This window comes from Macaca thibetana, chromosome 19, assembly GCF_024542745.1.
Source record: "Macaca thibetana thibetana isolate TM-01 chromosome 19, ASM2454274v1, whole genome shotgun sequence".
Lineage (NCBI taxonomy): Eukaryota > Metazoa > Chordata > Mammalia > Primates > Cercopithecidae > Macaca > Macaca thibetana.
In genome coordinates this window covers 32,337,436-32,357,599 of record NC_065596.1, presented here as the reverse complement: position 1 = coordinate 32,357,599, position 20,164 = coordinate 32,337,436, and the positions used below count along the sequence as shown (strand labels likewise).

The window sequence follows — 20,164 nt, the reverse complement described above, 5'->3', positions numbered from 1 at the left end:
CCGGGTTTACGCCATTCTCCTGCCTCAGCCTCCCGAGTAACTGGGACTACAGGCATGTGCCACCACACCTGTCTAATTTTTGTATTTTTTTTTATATAGTTTAAGTTCTAGGGTACATGTTCACAACGTGCAGGTTCGTTACATAGGTATGCATGTGCCATGTTGGTTTGCTGCACCCATCAACTCGTCATTTACATTAGGTATTTCTCCCAATGCTATCCCTCCCCCAGTCTGCCACCCCCTGACAGGCCCCAGTGTGTGATGTTCCCCTCCCTGCGTCCATATGTTCTTATTGTTAAACTCCCACTTATGAGTGAGAACATGTAGTGTTTGGTTTTCTATCCTTGTGATAATTTGCTGAGAATGATGGTCTTCAGCCTAATTTTTGTATTTTTAGTAGAGACAGTGTTTCACCATATTGGCCAGGCTGGTCTCAAACTCCTGACCTCGTGATCCGCCTGCCTTGGCCTCCCAAAGTGCTGGGATTACAGGCGTGAGCCACTGCACCTGGCCTTTGATAGCAACTTTTATTGAAGTGGCAATGCACAACAGCAGCAGAGGTACTGCTCCTTGTGGAGCAGTATGCCCAGAGTAGCAGCTCAGAGGCAGCCCTTCAGTCATATTTCTACCCACTTTTAATTATATGCAAAGTAAGTGGTGGATTATGCAGAAATTTCTAGGAAAAGGTGGTAACTTTCAGGTCATCAGCTTGTCATGGAAAGCAGCAATAACTCCCAGGTGTTACCGTGGAAATGGTAAACATGACATGGCATACTAGTAGGTATGTCTTATGAAAAGCTGCTTCTGCCCTGTTGCTGTTTTAGCTAGTCCTCTATTTGGTCTATTGTTTGGAGCCTGGCCTCTTGAGTCAAGTCCCACCCCCTGCCTTGATAGTGGCTTTTGTATCCAGTTTTTTCATAGAACACAATTTCAAATTTCTATGCTTGGTGTTTTCCAAACAGCCTGAAGCAAAAAGCAATTTTTAATATGAATATATATATCGATCCTCACTCACAACTTTAAAGTCAGTAACTGAGATGCAGGGACTTGTCATGAGTCTTGACTACTCAAGCTAAGTGGCCTATTTCTCCCCCCTTTCTCAAGGCATGTTCTCTGCTGTAGGGACGCCTGAAATTCCCCTAAGATGGCCATGCTCAGTGGGCTGCCTCTTGACAGTTTCCTAGTAGTCAGTCAATAAAGGGTGCAGTCACCTCTCCCCAGCTCACTGAGGTAGACATAGTTGGTACTGTGCTGACCTTGGTTCCATTTGAGCCTCTGAATATCTGTGTGGCTTGTGCAGTGTTGTTGGTGCTCTAATCTCACAGTGCAGGGGTTGAGGTGTCAGGAGAGGGAACACATCAGTGCCATTTCACTGTCTCCTGTGTCAAAGCAAAATTAAAATGCAGACCAGACTTGAAAAACTCCTGAGAAAACAAAACCTGGTAGACCTTAAAAACAGCCTTAACCTTGCTTAACCTGTAAACATAAGCAACAATTCACTTGAGTCATTTCTGGTAAATGCTTGTGTTAGGGAAAGACAAAACTCAATCTCAACCGATCAAAAGCGGCCAATTCACATACAATTATGTCATTAGGGACTTTTCAAGGCAAATTAAAAAATCAATTTTTATAATTGTAACTGATCAAATAATTTCTTTGTTTTACTTCTTCATTCACCCTATGAATACTTGCGTCTAATGCTTTAAGCATAGGATCACGAGACTTCTTTTGGTGTGATGCTTCCCAATTCATGAACTGCTGTTTGTTCAGTAAACTCTAGAAAATGTTTACTGCGTTTCAGATTTTTGTTTTCAGGAGAGCCATCCCGGTTAATGATACAAGAACAACTGTTTCCCTTCTGTACGTCAGATCTACCAAGATGGCCGCGCCCAGAGAGCCGTGGCACAGGGTGCGGACATGTTACGTCCCTGAAGAGAAGCCTAAATCCGGTCGTCCTAGCGCAGCAGAATCGACTCTCGCCCTCGTCGGCCGCCGTAGGCCGGTGCCAATGCCGGGGTTTAAGGGCCAGAAAAGGAAGCAATCACGGAATTTAGGTGTAGCCAGGAGAAAATCAGGTGAGCGTTTGGGTCTCTCCGTGGAGTAGGTTAAAGTGGCAGGGAGCTTCTGAGGACCCTGTGGGGAGAGCTGGCGGCCTGGGCGGTGGAGCCTTTGGGTTGGGGTGCCTTTGCGTTCCGGCATGGGAGAGTTCTGGTGGTCGGGGGTTAACGGTCTGTCGAGTTCAGCGACTGAGATTCGGCGTCAAAGTTTGGGGTCTCTGAGGGTCACTCTGTTAGTAAGGCTGTCGATCACTGGATCGAGAACTGTAGGGGGACGCTGCCCAGCACACCGGCTTCATCACCGACCCCATTATTATCACTTCAAACGCCGCAGTTTAAAGTCGGTGATGAAGCCGGGGTGCTGGGCAGCCTACGAGGGTGTCTGGTGTAGGTTTTAGGGTGAATCAGGGATGTGTGTTAAGTGTTTAGGGAAGGTCCAGGCATATGGGGCTCAGAGTCTTGTAAAATCTGATATTTTACAAGCCCAGGCCCCTGGCTGGTGGTTGAGTTGTGAAACTATAACCGCCCACCCTTGCCGGCTGCCTAGACAGAACCGATTTGTCAAGATAGGGAAATTGCAATGGAGAAAGAGCAATTCATGCAGAGCCGGCTGTGCGGGGAGACCGAAGTTTCATTATTACTCAAATCAGTGATGAAAGAAAAGTTTCAGCGGAATTAAATTTAAAGGAGTTTAAATGAGCAATGAACGATTCGCGAATTGGGCAGCCCCCAGAATCACAATAGATTAACAGAGACTCCAGGGGTGCCTCGTGGTCAGAACAAATTTATAGACAAAAAAGTGACATACGGGAATCGGAAGCGAGGTCCAGAAACAGTGAGATTGGTTACCACTCGTCGTTTGCCTTATTTGAACGCCATTGGAACATTCAGCATTCTATCACTATGGCCGCTGGGATTGGCAACGCTCAGCTATTGTTACAGGTGCATACGATTAAGTTCGGTTTTCAATTTTGTCTGCAGTTTATCCACAAGGACTCAAATATAGAAGTATGGAGCCCTTCTCAGGCAATATTTAGTTTGCTTAAGCATCAGTCTCCTTGAGTATTTGAGGATCAAAGTTTCCCCCCATCCCCCAGACGGAATCTAGCTCTGTTGTCCAGGCTGGAGTGCAGTGATGAGATCTCAGCTCACTGCAACCCCCACCTCCTGGCTTCGAGCGATTCTTCTGCCTCAGCCTCCCGAGCGGCTGGGATTACAGGCCCGCACCATCATGCCCGGCTAATTTTTGTATTTTTAGTAGAGACAGGATTTCACCATGTTGGCCAGGCTGGTCTTGAACTCCTGACCTCAGGTGATCCGCCCGCCTCAGCCTCCCAAAGTGTTGGGATTACAGGCGTGAGCCACCACACCCAGCTATGATTGTTATGATTTATAAGAAATGTGTGCTTGATCTTTATCCTGTTTCCTGGCACATGTCTCCTAAAACCCTTGGAACCTCTTCAGGGATAAGTGTCTTCATGTGGCATTGAGATGGCAGGTGACTGGGTGCTTCTGGCTGACCTTAGGATGGGGGAGGCTGCTTGCCAGGGCAACTAACTGTGTGATTTGAGGGTTGGAAATTTTAGCTCTGCCTGGCAACAGGGAGGTTGAAGGTTGAGTTGATCACCAGTGGTTAGTGTTTTAATCAAGTATGCCCATATAATGAAACTGGCATAAAAACTCAAAAGGATTGGTGAACTTCTGGGGAACTTACAGATTCTTGAGCAGGTGGAGGTGCCTGAGGGGTGGTGCACTGAATCTCTAATAAGCTGCCTTGGAGGGCATGGAAGTCCAACGCCCCTTGCTACAAACTTTGCCCTGTTCTATCCCTTCCATCTGGCTCTTCATCTGTATCCTTTGTAATATCCTTTATTCCTTTTCCCATTTGCCCTGAGAATATTCACCGTCGATGCTTGCAGCTGGAGCATTTACCCCGAGATAACTTTGTCATGAACGGTCTCGCTTTTATTATTTTCATATTGTTCTAGTAGATGGACTTTGGAAATAAAAGACATCATTCTATTTATAGCATTCTGTTTTTAGTAGTGGTATTTCCATTTACAAAATGTGGTAGTTCTTGATCACTGAAAATGTCAAATCCTAAAAAACATAGCATTCCTACACGTGATGTTAACATCATTCTCAAGCAGTTCTTGGCTGAAGACTCGCTAGATGGAGCCGATTTTTCCAAATAGACAATTCTGATGATTCAGATGATTCTGATGTTAATCCTGATTAGAAATAACTCCTAGAACAGCTTTTATATTTTATTTCCACATTGAAAATCAGATTTACTGCAGCCTCAAAGAGCATATTTATGACAAGTTAAATTTAAGCGCTGGCAGCAAGCTGCACTTCGTTTTTCTAGACAGGAAAAGAGTTAAAATAAACCAGTAAATGTTAAGTGTTTTCCTGAGTTCTGTGAGCAATCCAGCAAATTAATCAAACCTGAGGAGGAGGCCGTGTGAATCCTGATTTATAGCTGGTCTATCAGAGATACAGGTGACAACCTGCTGCTTGCAACTTGCATCTGAAGTTGGGGGCAGGCTTGAACTGAGCACTTAATCTGTGGTATCTGACACTATGTCCAGATACACAGTCTCAGAATTGAATTAAATTGTAGGATGCTGTCTTAGTCTTGTTGGTGCTGCTATAACAACATAGCTGAGACTGGATAATTTATAAACAACAGAAATTTATTTGTTATAGTTCTGGAGACAGGGAAATGTAAGATCAAAGCACCAGCAGGTTTGGTGTCTGGCGAGGGCCCAATTTCTCTTTCAATATAGTGTTTTGTCCCTATTTCTCTGGAGGTGAATAATGCTGTGCCCTCACGTGGCAGAAGGCGGAAGAGCAAAAAGGGCCGATGTGTGTGTGAAGCCTCTTTTATTTTTATTATTACTATTATTCTTTCTTTAGGTTTTTTTTTTTTTTTTTTTTTTTTTTTTTTTTTTTTTTTTGGATACAGAGTCTCACTTTGTCACCCAGCCTGGAGTGCAGTGGCACCATCATAGCTCACTGCAGTCTCAACCTCTCAACCTCCCAGGCTCAAGCAATCCTGCCTTGGCCACCTGAGTAGCTGGGAATATAGGCATATGCCACCACGCTTGGATAATTTTTGTATTTTTTGTAGAGATGGGGTTTCACTATGTTGCCAAGTCCTGAGCTCAAGTGATCTGCCCACTTTTGCCTCCCAGAGTACTGGAATTACAGGTGTGAGCCACCACACCTGGCCTTTTTTTTTTTTTTTTTTTTTTGAAGAGACAGGGTCTTGCTGTGTTGCCCAGGCTAGAGTGCAGTGGTGCAGTCACAACTCACTGCAGCCTCAAACTCCTGGCCTCAAGCAATCCTCCCACCTCAGCCTTCCAAAGTGCTGGGATTACGTGCATGAGCCACTGCGCCTGGCCAAAGCCTCTTGTGTAAGGGCCTTAATGCCACTCACAAGGGAGGAGCTCTCATGACTTAATCACTTCCTAAAAGCCCATCTCTTGATACCACTGCATTGGAGAGTAAGTTTCAACATGAATTTTGGAGGGCACAAACATTCAAACCATAGCATCTGGCGTTTGGAAGCTTAGATTTTTGTAGGCTGTCTCACCATTTCCTAATAAGAGTGGCTCACTGTGCCTAAGTTGTTTTTTCAAACAATGTGGTTTATCCTGAACACCTGCTTTCCTCTAGGATTCTGGAGTTTTGGTGTATGTTAGCCAGTAAGCACCTTCATGATCAGCCCCCAATAAAAACCATGGGCACACAATCTCTCTCTAATAAACTTCCTTGGTCTGTAGTGTTTCACGTGTGTTGTCACAACTTGTGGCTGGAGGAATCAAGTGTATCCTGTGTGACTCCAAAGAGACTGAACTTGAAACTTGTGTCAGGCTTCCTCCAGACTTTGCCACATGTACCTTTTCCCTTTGCTGGTTTTGCTCTGTATGTTTTCACAGTAATCAGTGGTTGCCATGAATATGATTACAAACTGAGTGTTGTGAGTTCACCTAGTGAATCACTGCATCTGGGAGTGGTCTTGAGGGACCCCTGGCACAGCTGTCTGCATTCATTCACCTGTCTCCCATTTTCCAACAGACTCTCAGGTGTCCTTGACTTGTGGCAGCATCACTCCAGTCTCTGCCTCCATCTTCACATGGCCTTGTCTTTTCCCTGTGTGTTTCTTCTCTGTGTGTCTCAAGATTGTTGGGAAAAAGGCTTGTAGGGTGCCGGTATAAACTGGTCATAAAAGTATGGGACAATAAATTGTGGAAAGCCTCAGGAGGCCTCTGAGGAGGAAAGCCGCCTTATTGCCATCACGTTGACCTGCTCTTTTGTCTATAAACACTGTGCTTAAGGAGAAAGACACTCCTTTGAAGCACTGGAATGTGGTCAGATATGCCGGCTGCTAGTTAAGCCCACTCCCATATGACTCTCCACATTCAGAGTGTTGTTTTATTGCCCTGGGATGTAAAGACGTGGAGACACCTGACAAAGGGATGCTTAGATGTATTGCTTGGCCTTGACTTCAGGAGAGTTTAAGCAGCAGAGACAGCATCTGGGCCCAGAGGGAATGTGTCACCAAATGAACTTGATTTTTACTCCACAGATCCTGGCTCCGCAGAAGCAAGAGACTTCAAGTGAAGGAAGGAGGAGGTTCCTGCATGTGGATGTCATCATTTCTGGGAACACTCTTAAATGGATTTCTTAGCCAAAATTTAGGGAGGATCCAGAAGAAACCAAAGATGAAGCATCCCAGTTCTTGGGTATTTCCTGAAACAGAAGAAAATGACGGAGGCCCAGGTGACTTTTGGTTTGTTTTATTCTTAACTCGATTCCCTGATGGATTTGTGGAAGTCTAAAGAAATCAGTTCCTTTACATTAAAAGTATAAATTGGAAAAAATGAGCTCTGGGGAGAAACAGACTTAGACTGTACCTTTCAACCAGGACAAAGCGGGATCATGAATACATTGTTCACATAGCTCACATGTGACCAGTGTTGGAATATAATGTGTGACTCTGCTGGACCCTGTTGGTTACATTAAGTGTCAACTTGTGTCCAAAATCTTTGGCCACCATCACACCCAGAGAATCATGGTAAGTTACATGATGTGCACTGATTCTGAGGAGAATGTGAGTCCCTTCCTCAGGGGATGTCAGTATTTCATGGCACTTAAATCTTGGAAAATTCGTTTGATGCTTTCTGCTAGAGGTGACAAGATAGACTTTTTGTCCTTAACAGCTTTCTTCCAAAAGATACACAAGCAAGTTTCGTGTGGCTGTTTCTACACGATTATTCTCAGTCCTCTCTGGGACTATACCAAGCAGAATTTAATGAACACAGTATTTCAGGAGCCCTCAGCACCGCGGCCTATATACCCAACCTTGTTGCAGTCTGTTTAGTCTGTGAATAAACCTAGTTGCCTAAACAATGCAAGGTTTGCTTTCAAAGGCGCTCCTTGAACAGGTCACTAAACTGGCGTTTAAGTACAGATTTGACCATAGGGAGTTGAAAGTTCCCTTTGGCAATGGCTTGGGTTGTTGAGATCCACAGGGTTTGCTTTAGAATGTCATGTTGTCTCAGAAAATACAGATCCCTTCCCTGTTTTCAAATCCAGTTGTTAACCTCTCACCTCTTTTAATGCCTTAACTTGAAAAAATTATGCAAATGACTCATTATAGTTTTAAATGTGTATATATTTGGTTTCTATCTCTGGTTCCTGGCACAGAGCTCCTAAAACCTTTAGAATTTCCTGAGTGATAGGAGTGTTATTTTGTTCTTCATAACCAGCCCCTTTCAACCATACCTGAGTTTATGGTAATGAGGTGACTCAGGGTGGGCTCCTTTTATAGTAATGAGGTGACCTCAGGATGGGGCTGGTTGCCAGAAAGACCAAGCCTTGATTACAGAGTTGGAACTTTCAGTCCCACCCCTGACCTCCAGATTCTGTCACCAATGGTTGATTATTTCTTTTTTCTTTTTCTTTTTTCTGAGACAGAGTCTCGCTCTGTCGCCAGGCTGGAGTGCAGTGGCACAATCTCGGCTCACTGCATCCTCCACCTCCTGGGTTCAAGCAATTCTCCTGCCTCAGCCTTCTGAGTAGCTGGGACTATAGGTGGGCACCACCACACCCAGCTACCCTTTTTTTTTTTTTTTTTTTTTTTTTTCAGTAGAGACAGGGTTTCACTATGTTGGCCAGGATGGTCTCGATCTCTTGACCTCATGATCCGCCTGCCTCGGCCTCCCCAAGTGTTGGGATCACAGGTGTGAGCCACCATGCCCAGCCATGGTTGATGATTTAATCATGCCCACATCGTAGAATCTCCATAAAAACCCCCATGGGGTTTGGAGATCACATGTGGAAGTGGGGGGTGGGGGAAGGGTGTGCTGCAATTCCACAGGAACAGAGGCTTCTGTGCTTGGCACCCTTTGGACCTTGACTTCTGTACCTCTTCACCTGGCTGTCATTTGTATCCTAGATAATAAACTGTAATTGTGTGACATTTTCCTGAGTTCTGTGAGTCATTCTAGCAAATTATCAAACCTGAGCAGAAAGGTTGTGGCAGCCCCCAATTGTGGTCAAGTTGGACAGAAGTGCGATAATGTGGGGACCCCAGAGCGGCACATGATGTGAGGGCAGTCTTGTGGGACCGAGCCCTTAAACTTGCAGAGTCTGATGATAACACTCAGTGGTTAGTGTTAGCAGAGGATCGAACTCTGGGATACCCAGTTGGCATCAGAGAATCAAAGGGTTGGAGAAGTGTTGCTGGAAAAGACACTGTGTATTTGGTATCAGAAAGAACCACAGATTCATGGATAGTTTTTTTTGTTTGTTTGTTTGAGATACAGTCTTACTTTGGTGCCCAGGCTGGAGTGCAGTGATGTGATCTCCACTCACTGCAACCTCTGCCTCCTGGGTTCAAGCGATTCTCATGCTTCATCTAGGCGCCACCATGCCCAACTAATTTTAGTATTTTTAGTTGAGACCAGGTTTCGCCTTGTTGGCTAGGCTGGTCTCTGATTCCTGACCTCAGGTGATCCACCCGCCTTCACCTCCCAAAGTGCTGGGTTTACAGGCATGAGATACCATGCCTGACCTCATGGATAGATTTTTCAATGTGAAAGACTCAAGTTAAATAGTACACAAAGTTCTCCCTCTGTATACTTTTTTACCTAATTCCCTAGTATGTCATTAACAAATGCTTGTCTTCCTGTTCTAGGGATTTACCTGTGAGGACATCTATGTCTGCATGTGTGTGTGTGTGTGTGTGTGTGTGTATGTACACATGCATTTGTATACATATACATGTATCTATGCATGTCAATGTTTACATGTATGATGGCTTATTTTTTACAGCCACTGCATAGTTTATTTGTTGTTTTGCTAAACATCATGGTATAGTTCACATGAAGGGAATCATGCTAGATTATTCTGCTCATGCTATATGACTATAGCATATAGTTCAGGGTTGCAAGTAGGTGCTGAAAAACACTGCAGATGTTCTTATGTTAGCAAGAGGATTTAATGGCTGCATATTACAGAAACTTACGATTTGTTGGATTAATGGATGGCTGCATGGTTATTATAAAAGATAGAATATTTTACTATGACTTTGCTTCTGTCACAGTATATTGAAAGAACTAGGAATACAGTTTATTTGTGAACATGCTGAGTTTGTATTGCAAGGGTCCACTTATATACAAGCTTGAATCAAAAATATAATATTCTCAGGATGTGCAACTCACTTATACAGAGTGCCATAAGCAGATTCCACCAGGCCAACTGTGGGTCATGAGTATGCACAGTTTCAGTATATGTGGGGCATCCTGAAACCATTCCATTGGGTATACCAAGGGACAACTGTACAGGTGCAACTTATATGGTGAAAATGGGCAGAACAACTTCATATTTCTTCTATGCCAATAAAAGAGAAACACTTCATATTAAGCTGGACTGTGTTATTACAGGAATCACTGACCCTGAGGGATGTGGCTGTGGACTTCACCTGGGAGGAGTGGCAGCTCCTGGGCCCTGCTCAGAAGCATCTGTACCAGGATGTGATGTTGGAGAACTACAGCAACCTTGTGTCAGTGGGTGAGGACAGCTGCCCTGTGTCACTCAGAGGGTGCCCAGTCAGTGGCCTTTGCTTCCTTAGCTTCTGGAAGCTTTGGTGTGTCTGCTATGCTCCCAAATGGCAGATCCTCAGGCCCCTCTGTGATCCCAGAGGAAGAGGCACTATCTTCCTTCATGTTAGAAAAAAACGCTTTAATTTGCTAACATGCAAATTATGCAGTCCCTAACATGTACCTTTCTCCTATCATCAGAGCCATGTAGTGCAATTCAGTGAGCCTAAGTCTTCTCCCATTTCCCACAAACAGGGTTTCAAGCTAGCAAACCTGATGCCCTCACCAAGTTGGAACAAGGAGAACCGCTATGGGCATTAGAAGATGAAATCCACAGTCCAACTCATCCAGGTAAGTGAGAGAGAACCAGCAAGAGAGGAAGGCAGTGAAAGTCACATTCTGGTCGTTTAGAGAAGGCATGACAGTTGTGAAAGTGTTTAGGGAGACAGAAACAGCTGCCACATATCCTTCTCCCCATATGATACAAGAGCTCTTTTTCTTATAGGAATTTAGAGAAACATACATACCCCTTTATCCCTTCTTGGAACTGAACTGATCCCTATTCATTTCTTCTTAGATGTTGTTTCCCGTAAGTTCTTCTTGCTTGGATTTTCACATCTTCCCATTCTTCTTCATCACTTGTCAGAGGATCATTTTGTGTTTCTGAGGCAAAAACAACAAACTGTTTTTTTTTTGTCTCACATAGTCACTCAACCCAGCATTTATGCCACTGGATATATAGGGTTGTTTTCTCACACCTCAGACAATTCTCCAGCAGACATCAGCTGGGTGTCCTCTATTTCAAATCAGCTCTGACACTATCTACCTGATGCGGCATCAGATCCCACAGGTTAAGGGATCAGTCCAAGACTGTCTCCCACTTCAAATGCCAGTGGCAAGTCCCAGGTTGTCACCTCAGCTTCTGATCAACCAGCTGTAAAGTAGAGGTTCCCAAGACCCTCTCCTCAAGTTTGATTAATTTGCTAGAACAGCACTTATATGTATATGCATGTGTGTGTATATATATATGTGTATGTGTCTATATATGTGTATATACATTTATACATATACTTTATATCTATATATACATTTATATAAGAGAGAGAGAATGCCATAAGCATTGTCTAGAGTTGCTGATTCATCAAATGAGATAAGGACTGAGGCACAGGAGGCCAGGCATGGTGGCTGTAATCCCAGCAGTTTGGGAGGCCGAGGCAGGCATATCATGAGGTCAAGAGTTTGAGACCAGCTTGGCCAACATGGTGAAACCCTGTTTCTACTAAAAATACAAAAATTATCCGGGCGTGGTGACATATGCCTGTAGTCCCAGCTATTTGGGAGGCTGAGGCAGGAGAATCACTTGAACCCAGGAGGTGGAGGTTGCAGTGAGCAGAGATCACGCCATTGCACTCCAGCCTGGGTGACAGAGTAAGACTCCATCTCAAAACAAAAAACAGAAAAACAAAAAAACCTGAGGCATAGGTATGTGACTATGGTTTGTTTTTTGCATTCTGACAGTATGTATTTTTCACCTTGAATTTTCTTTTCATGACATGGTTTATAATACACTACAATATAATAATATCTTCCATCTCTAGATTCCCATTCTACTTTGCACCCCAATCACACACAAGCCACTCCCATAGATATCATATCAGTGGGATTTGGTGGTGCTTGAGGTTCCTTTGCTACTCTGGAGTCAAGGGCCTGGTTTTCGTTCTTCCTTGTATAAGACTGAAATACATCTTGGTCATTCATGCATTTCTTTATCAAAGGACAGATTAGCCAGGCTGAAGAGAGATCATACTTTTCTATCTATTAAGCATTTCTTAAAGGCAAGATCTTTATTAAAGGAGTTTTCATGACAGTATCCATCCCAAGGCCTCTTGCTCTGCGAGTCTGGTTTCGTTAGAATTGGGTTGGGGGCCTGGGCTTGTCTCTCGGGGGCTGTTTCCATGAGTTGATGAACTGTAGCCATAATACACAGTAGAAGAGACTGAATTTACTGAGAAACAGAAATGTCTCTCTTGAGCAAAGATTTTATTAGCAAAAATAGGGCAAATTTTTATGTAATATTTACAAATTAAACTTTTGAACATATGAAATGTTTTTGTTACAATTCAGGGCTATACAAAGATAAAGTGAATAGTAAATACAGAAAGAATTGTAGGACTTTAGAAGAAATGTAACCTACAGTGGTCTAGACAAGATGGAGAATGACAGACTGATATGCAAGAGACATAGCTAGGTATTGAATTAAGATGAAGAACTATGACAAGACAAGAAGTTGTAGAGCTGGAAATGCAAGGCCATGTGGGGACTGTCAGAAGATTAGCCTGAAGGCCAGGTGCGGTGGCTCATTCCTGTAATCCCAGCACTTTGGGAGGCCGAGGTGGGCAGATCACCCGAGGGTCAGGAGTTTGAGACCAGTCTGGCCAACGTGGTGAAACCCTGCCTCTACTTAAAATACAAAAAATTAGCCAGGTGTGGTGGCACACGCCTGTGATCCCAGCTGCTCAGGAGGCTGAGGCAGAACTGCTTGAACCCGGGAGGCAGAGGTTGAAGTGAGCTGAGATCGTGCCACTGTACTCCAGCCTGGGTGACAGAGCAAGACTCCATCTCAAAAAAAAAAAAGAGATTAGCCTGAAACTGGTCACATGGAGGCCAGTGTTAGAAGATATTTGCTGGGAAACGGTCAAGTGGGAACTTAAAGTGGATGCGTCTGGTAATGGTAAAACTTTTATTGTTCAGCTCCTGCTGTGAGTTTTCTGTGCCAGTAATTTAGGATGGTGGTGGAGGTAAAGTTGTGTATTTTTCTAGCTCTACGTAGAGGTTACCTTTCACCTGGTGGCAGTATTGTAGCAATAATACTGTGTAGTTGATGTTCTAAGAAAAACTAAAAGTAAAGCTGCCTCAAGTCTTGATTCAGAAGTAGGAACGTGTTCCTTAAGGGTTCCCTTCACCGATGCCAACAGAGACATAAGTACAAAATTCAGGAAGTAGAGGCTGTTAGTGGCAAGGTGAGGGATTAGTATATTAGGGACAGTAAAGTGGAAAAAAAAATTCTAATATGACATCTATGCAAGTAGGGCATGATAAAGAAGGTGACAGTTTCCACATGTGGTGCAGTGGCAGAGCTGTGCGGAGAGGACTGCGTGTTCCGCTTGCATATTCTGAAAGTCCATAGGGATCGCTGTGTTTCTCTTTCTGTTGGAACATAAGAGAATGTGTCATAGCCAGGTAGATACAAGGTGTTAATTGAAAAATCGAGGAGACAAAGAGAAACTTTATATTCTAACAAAAGATGATTCGCAAATCTCAGTAATGTGACCTTGGGGAAGTGAAAGAAACACACATCACTGAAGAGAGGGGAAACTCTTTTTTTTTTTTTTGCCTTGCAGGAGGCTTTCTGCCTTGCAGAATTTGCTTTGCATACCTGTTCAGTGAGAGATGGGGGAGTCTTAGGAATATCTTTATGAGAATCAGCAAACGTGTGCATAGCAAGCAAACATATATGTAACATATCCATGTTCATTTTGGAGTGGAGTTTTAACATTAAAATGAGGTGGAATTTGACTCTATGCTAGGAGGTCTTTTACAGGATATAAGAAAAGTCTGCACAGACTCCAGCAACTGACCAAAACAGCCTCACTGATGTTTCTCAGGAGAAAGATACTGAGATCAGTCTCCTGTCCAATCATAGCTGCAGTTCGGAATGCTGTTGGGGGTGAGGGGCATCAGTTAGTCAGCGTCTGGTGGTCGGGGAGCTGCAATTGTTTCAATATTGCTTGTCCCAAGGTCAGTGTTTGTTTAGCTGCTACAGAAAAAGAAAAAAACAGAACAAAAAAAGTCGTGGCAGTTAGAACATAGTTTATTCTTTAAATGTAGGGGGTGTACGACTTAACCGTTGCCTGTGTTTCCTTAGGCCTAGTTTATAATTTGGTATCTTATTGCCACAAAGAGTCTGTTCCATCAGTCTGTGATCTCTATTTTAACAAAGGTTAGAGTACTGACTGCAATTTTCCTTCACATGTGAGATTGGCGCTCTAGGAAAGTTAGTGTGATGATGGTCTACAGAATGGAGAAGGGCATATTTTAGCACCCAACAGTCTAATAGAATTAGGATGAAGTCAAATGCTGTGTATCTAACATTCTAACGTGACTTTCTATTTATTCTAATCCCTATGTCTGCTGTTTCCCTACTCAGGATTATTCTTTTTCAAATTAAAAAAAAATGTTTCTGTAGAGACAGGGTCTCCCTATGTAGCCCAGGCTGGTCTCAAACTCCTGGGCTCAACCGATCCTCCCACCTCAGCCTCCCAAAGTGTTGAGATTAGAGGCATGAGCCACTGTGCCTGGCTGGCAAATTTTTTGTTTTTTTTTTTAGATGGAGTCTCGCTCTGTTGGCAGGCTGGAGTGCAGAGGCACAATCTCGGCTCACTGCAACCTCCTCCCAGGTTCAAGCGATTCTTCTGCCTCAACCTCCTGAGTTGCTGGGACTACAGGCGTGTGCCATCACGCCAAGCCAATTTTTTCTATTTTTAGTAAAGATGGGGTTTCACCATCTTGACCAGGATGGTCTCGATCTCTTGACCTCATGATCCACCTGCCTTGGCCTCCCAAAGTGCTGGGATTACAGGCATAAGCCACCGTGCCTGGCCGGCAAATTTTATCTTATGTGTATTTAACTGCAATTCTTAAAAGGTTTTTAACAGATAGGGAACGTTTATACTTGGAATTCCTTCCATGTTGGTATCATAGGGTTTCCAGTAAAAAGCCAGCCAACCCCGAGGCATCTTTGAAGCAGTTTTATTCCATGTGAGGATCATGGAAGGATTTATTGTTCTGTCTCTTAGAAATTGAGAAAGCTGATGATCATCCGCAGCAGCACTTGCAAAACCAAAGAATACTGAAGAGGATGGGACAACACTATGAACATGGAAGAACTTTGAAATCATATTTAGGTTTAACCAACCAGAGCAGAAGATACAACAGAAAGGAGCCTGCTGAGTTTAATGGAGATGGAGCTTTTCTCCTTGATAATCATGAACAAATGCCTATGGAAATTGAATTCCATGAAAATAGAAAACTCATCAGCACTAAGTCACGATTCCTTAAACATCAGCAAACACGCAATATAGAGAAAGCCCATGAATGCACTGACTGTGGGAAAGCTTTCCTCAAGAAGTCTCAGCTCACTGAGCATAAGAGAATTCATACAGGAAAGAAACCCCATGGGTGTAGCTTGTGTGGGAAAACCTTCTACAAGAAGTACAGGCTCACTGAACACGAGAGAGCTCACAAAGGAGAGAAACCTCATGGGTGTAGTGAATGTGGGAAAGCCTTCCCCAGGAAATCTCAGCTTACTGAACATCAAAGGATTCACACGGGAAATAAGCCGCATCAATGCAGCGAATGTGGGAAAGCTTTCTCCAGAAAATCACTACTCATTGTACATCAGCGAACTCATACAGGAGAGAAGCCTTATACATGCGGTGAATGTGGAAAAGGCTTCATTCAGAAGGGCAATCTCATTATACATCAACGAACTCACACTGGAGAGAAACCTTATGGTTGCATTGACTGTGGTAAGGCCTTCAGCCAGAAGTCTTGCCTTGTAGCACATCAGAGATATCATACAGGAAAGACTCCCTTTGTATGCCCTGAATGTGGACAACCCTGTTCACAGAGGTCAGGACTCATTAGACATCAGAGAATTCACTCAGGAGAGAAACCCTATAAATGCAGTGACTGTGGGAAAGCCTTCATTACAAAGACAATGCTCATTGTACATCACAGAACTCACACGGGAGAGAGACCCTATGGCTGTGATGAGTGTGAGAAAGCCTACTTCTATATGTCTTGCCTTGTTAAACATAAGAGAATACACACAAGGGAGAAACGGGGGGATTCAGTGAAGGTGGACAGTCCTTCCACAGCAAGTCATAGCTTAAGTCCTAGTGAACACACGCAGGGGAAAAGCCCTGTTAATATGGTGACTCTGCAGATACCTTCTGTGAACCCGCAGATGCCATTTAACACCAACGGGCTCCTAGCAGATAGGAACGTAGTCCTTGTGGGACAGCCACTTGCCAGATGTGCACCCTCGGGAGATAATAGAAGCTTTGCACAGGACAGAAGCCTTACAAATGCAGTGAACGTGGTCGTGCCTTCAGTCATCAATTACATCTTCTTTTATGTTATAAACACGTAATTGAAGACTGTATATTAAATGCGGAAAAGCCTTGACCAAAAGTATCTAGTTGATTACCTGGTTAAGTCCTCCATAAGATTTCAAGCTTATGGTTCAATACAAAGCTTGAAATCCTGTGAATGCAGAAAGTAGGAAAGCCTCTTTTGGAAGAGGGACCCTATCATTGGTGATCACCATGGCAACAGTGAGCTCATAGTGGGTAGAAATACAGTGATGGTGGGAGAGCCTTTGTCCTTAAGAGGTGTCAGTACACACTGGAGAAAAACTCCTGGAAGGTAGTTAATGTGACAGCATTTTCAGTGGTACATTCTGCCACATCCTTTAGCAGGTGAAATATAGAAATAAAACACTGTGAACCCACTACTGTGAAGTGCCTTTATCAAAATATTAAAGTACTCTTGAAACAAAGAAGCCCTGCGGAAATGAGGATTGTTTGAGAGCTTTCTGTTCCATTCCTGACTTCATCATATGTCAGATAGTATAACTGATGTCTATTTTTAGACAGAATATCTTGAACTATTACTATTTACTGCATTAATTATTCCAAAAGTTAAAGGAGATAGTGTCTGCCCCACATCACTGGTTAAGGTTATCACATTGAGGGAGGAAAAAAGGAAAAATTAATTGGGCAGACAGCTAAAGCTGGCCTTTGGCAAAATTCTTTTAAACAGAAAGCCTGAAAAAATCAAGCACAGGCACGAAAAGAGCAGAGTGGGGGAAAACTCAGGCAGCAGCTACTCTGATAAGAAAGTAAGGCCCAGCATAGAAGCCTTTTGTTCTTTGTGTGATTAGTGGGCTCCCAGGAAGAAGTTTCCTCCCCTTTTCAGGCATGTACATGGTGAACTCCATGGGAGCTTGCAGGGGGAGTGAGGAGTCTTACTTAAAACAGACCCACAGTTACACAAACAGGAGAAGCTATGCTTTGTGCTTGCCTAAAGACAGCTACACAGATAAGGGGAGTTGCACAGACAGCTTCACAGATAAGTTATACAAATAGCTACAGAGATGAGTTTCGTAGAAAAGCTTTTGAATTCAGTTGTAAAAATGGCAACCCATTCAGGCTCCCTTTCTGCTGTGGAGAGCTTTCTTTTTTCACTTATTAAACTTTCACTCCAACCTCTCCCTTTGCGTCCATACTCCTTAATTTTCTTGGTTGTGAGACAAAGAAGTCTGGATGATACCTCACAACCAGGGACTGCTACATTGTGATGCATCGGTGAGACTGTAACGACATTATATTCACTTCTCCCATTTGTGGGTTCCTTTTTTTAATTGTCTATCTTCAGTGCCCAACCAAGATCATGTGATGATTAGCTGTTAAATTTCTGACCCTAAAGTTAATTCAATATTATTTCAGAAAATGAGTCCTTCAAAAAGAAAGGGTAAGGGACAGGACCAAGCAATACTACAGTGCTAGGTTCCCTCTAGTGGGGCCAGAGACAGCTGATCTTTCTAGTTAAGTGTGCAACATATCAGATGTCAAGTTTATATAGGATGTGACCTCCCTTCCTGGACTAGGCAACTGAAGCTGAAAGGTTTGGGTCAATCAACAGGGACTGGTATAAACAGACTGGGTTCCTACCCCAACTCAGCTCAACCCCTATCCAATAGGTAGGGAACATCTGAGGCCCCAGGAGAGTTAGGGGGAGGGCACTGATCTGTCAATATGCTTTTTTCACAATGACAAGGCAGCAGAGACCTGGAAACATAAAGCTTTCCTTATGCTCTCCCAAGCTCTGGCCACCAAGGGTAACCTGATGAAGCCCTGCTGGATCTGCCATCCTGGCCCACCTGTCACCACCTAGAGTGACCCTCTCATCCTACCAGTGATAAACTACACCAGTATACCTAACATGACAGCATATACCAGCAGAACTCGAGTGGCTTACTGGCTTACCGAACATGGAAAGGAAGCAGAGGTGCCCTGTTTTAACGTAATCAACTATGACAAAATGCCACAGCCACAACTAACAAAACCTTGGTGGGCTGGCACTTTGATGCACCACACTTTTGATTACATGAAGAGTGTCCCACTGGTGATGATGAAAAGAAAGACTGGAGTGTTGTTAGCCATTTGTGCAGGGGCTTCATGAACAACATTGTGTGGGAGAAACTAAGTTCCTGTAACAGGTTTGAGACTTGGATGGCAAACACCAATGCCTCCACACCCACGAATGGGCCACTGAACAAGAAAATGGAGAAGGGGTGTTGTGTGCACCTGAGAGCTACACCTACATTTTTCTCTGTGGGTGGTCTGGGGTTTATATAAATACAGGACAGGCAATGTCATGCCTGATCCAAATTGTAGTTTTCAGAATCCTGGGAATATGAACTTGTAAACTCCTAGATAACTGACCAGCTGCAACCTTCCTTGTGGAATGGAACAGACCCAACATTCTTCCTGGCATCTACCCTCATTTCCTCGCACTGCAGAAGTACTCGCAGGTAAGTATCCTCGTGCCTTATGAAAAGAGATCTTTAAAGGAGAATCAACTGTGTTCTGGTATCTCATGTTCCACAGAGAGCTGAAGAGGCTGAACAGGATTAGGGGAAGACAAAGAGGTTGTGGAAGAGCTGAATCTAGTTGTAAACTGGAATACTGCAGGCCTTTGTCCAATCTGGATGATATTTTCAGAGGCTGATAGATATAATAATTGAACTGTGGTCAGTGGTAATGTCAATAGGTGCTGGCACAAAACTGATGCTAGCTTAAGGCTGAGGTCAAGTCTATTACTGCAAAAGTGATATTTGAGGAAGGGCTTGAGGTCTTATCACTTAGGCCTGTCAGTAGGTAAACTGTCTTAATTAGGGCAAGTTTAAAAAAAAAATCAGTGTATTGTGGGGAAAAGAAAGAGAGATCAGACTGTTACTGTGCCTATGTAGAAAGAAGTAGACATAAAGAACTCCATTTTGTTCTGTACTAAGAGAAATTCTACCTTGAGATGCTGTCAGTCTATAACACTAGCCCCAACCGTGTGCTCGCAGAGACATGTGCTGTGTTAACTCAAGGTTTAATGGATTTAGGGCTGTGCAGGATGTGCTTTGTTAAAAAAGTGCTTGAAGGCAGTATGCTTGGTAAAAGTCGTGGCTGTTCCCTAATCTCAAGTACCTAGGGACATGATACATTGTGGAAGGCCGCAGGGACCTCTGCCTAGGAAAGCCAGGTATTGTCCAAGGTTTCTCTCCATGTGATTGCCTGAGATATGGCCTCGTGGGAAGGGAAAGACCTGACCATCCCCCAGCCCGACACCCGTAAAGGGTCTGTGCTGAGGAGTATTAGTGAAAGAGGAAGGCCTCTTTACAGTTGAGATAAGAGGAAGGCATCTGTCTCCTCCTCGTGCCTGGGAATGGAATGTCTTGGTGTAAAACTGGATCGTACGTTCTATTTACTGAGATAGGAGAAAACCGCCTTATGGCTTGAGGTGAGACATGCTGGCGGCAATACTGCTCTTTAATGCACGGAGATGTTTGTGTAAAGTCAAACATAAATCTGGCCTATGTGCACATCGAGGCACAGCACCTTTCCTTAAATTTATTGATGACACAGAGATCTTTGCTCACATGTTTTCCTGCTGACTCTCTCCCCACCATTACCCTACAGTCCTGCCACATCCTCCTTTCCGAGATGGTAGAGATAGTGATTAATAAATACTGAGGGAACTCAGAGACCAGTGCTGGGCAGGTCCCCTGGGACGACTTTTCTTTCTCTATACTTTGTCTCTGTGTCTTATTTCTTTTCTCAGTCTCTCGACCCACCTGACGAGAAATGCCCACAGGTGTGG

At 43.8% G+C, this 20,164-nt stretch overlaps 3 protein-coding genes across 7 annotated transcripts in view; 2 read left to right on the top strand and 1 right to left on the bottom strand.

Annotated features, from left to right (window-relative positions):
• Positions 1 to 20,164, bottom strand: part of PPP2R1A (protein phosphatase 2 scaffold subunit Aalpha) — a 526,337-nt gene that overhangs the window by 326,018 nt on the left and 180,155 nt on the right. The gene's annotated exons all lie outside the window — the stretch shown is intronic.
• On the top strand, positions 1,966 to 18,028 carry ZNF649 (zinc finger protein 649). Of its 3 annotated transcripts, XM_050771367.1 has the most exons (5): positions 1,966 to 2,075; positions 6,652 to 6,845; positions 10,013 to 10,139; positions 10,424 to 10,519; positions 15,025 to 18,028. In XM_050771367.1, exons 2-5 carry the CDS (start codon positions 6,831 to 6,833, stop codon positions 16,380 to 16,382), a joined length of 1,596 nt encoding a protein of 531 aa, XP_050627324.1. In that variant the 5' UTR covers positions 1,966 to 2,075; positions 6,652 to 6,830; the 3' UTR covers positions 16,383 to 18,028. The 3 variants fall into 3 exon arrangements, with proteins under 3 accessions (XP_050627324.1, XP_050627325.1, XP_050627326.1); XM_050771368.1 differs by lacking the exons at positions 1,966 to 2,075; positions 6,652 to 6,845 and adding an exon at positions 7,042 to 7,140; XM_050771369.1 differs by lacking the exons at positions 1,966 to 2,075; positions 6,652 to 6,845; positions 10,013 to 10,139 and having other exon boundaries at positions 10,437 to 10,519; positions 14,930 to 18,028.
• The window catches only part of ZNF577 (zinc finger protein 577), a 31,404-nt gene continuing 21,668 nt past the window's right edge, over positions 10,429 to 20,164 (top strand). For 2 of the 3 annotated variants that reach the window (XM_050771378.1, XM_050771375.1), the window contains exons 1-2: positions 10,429 to 10,519; positions 18,698 to 18,827. The gene's annotated coding sequence lies outside the window, so the exon portion shown is untranslated. The remainder of the gene's footprint in view (positions 10,520 to 18,697; positions 18,828 to 20,164) is intronic. The other variant, XM_050771377.1, reaches the window with a different exon arrangement.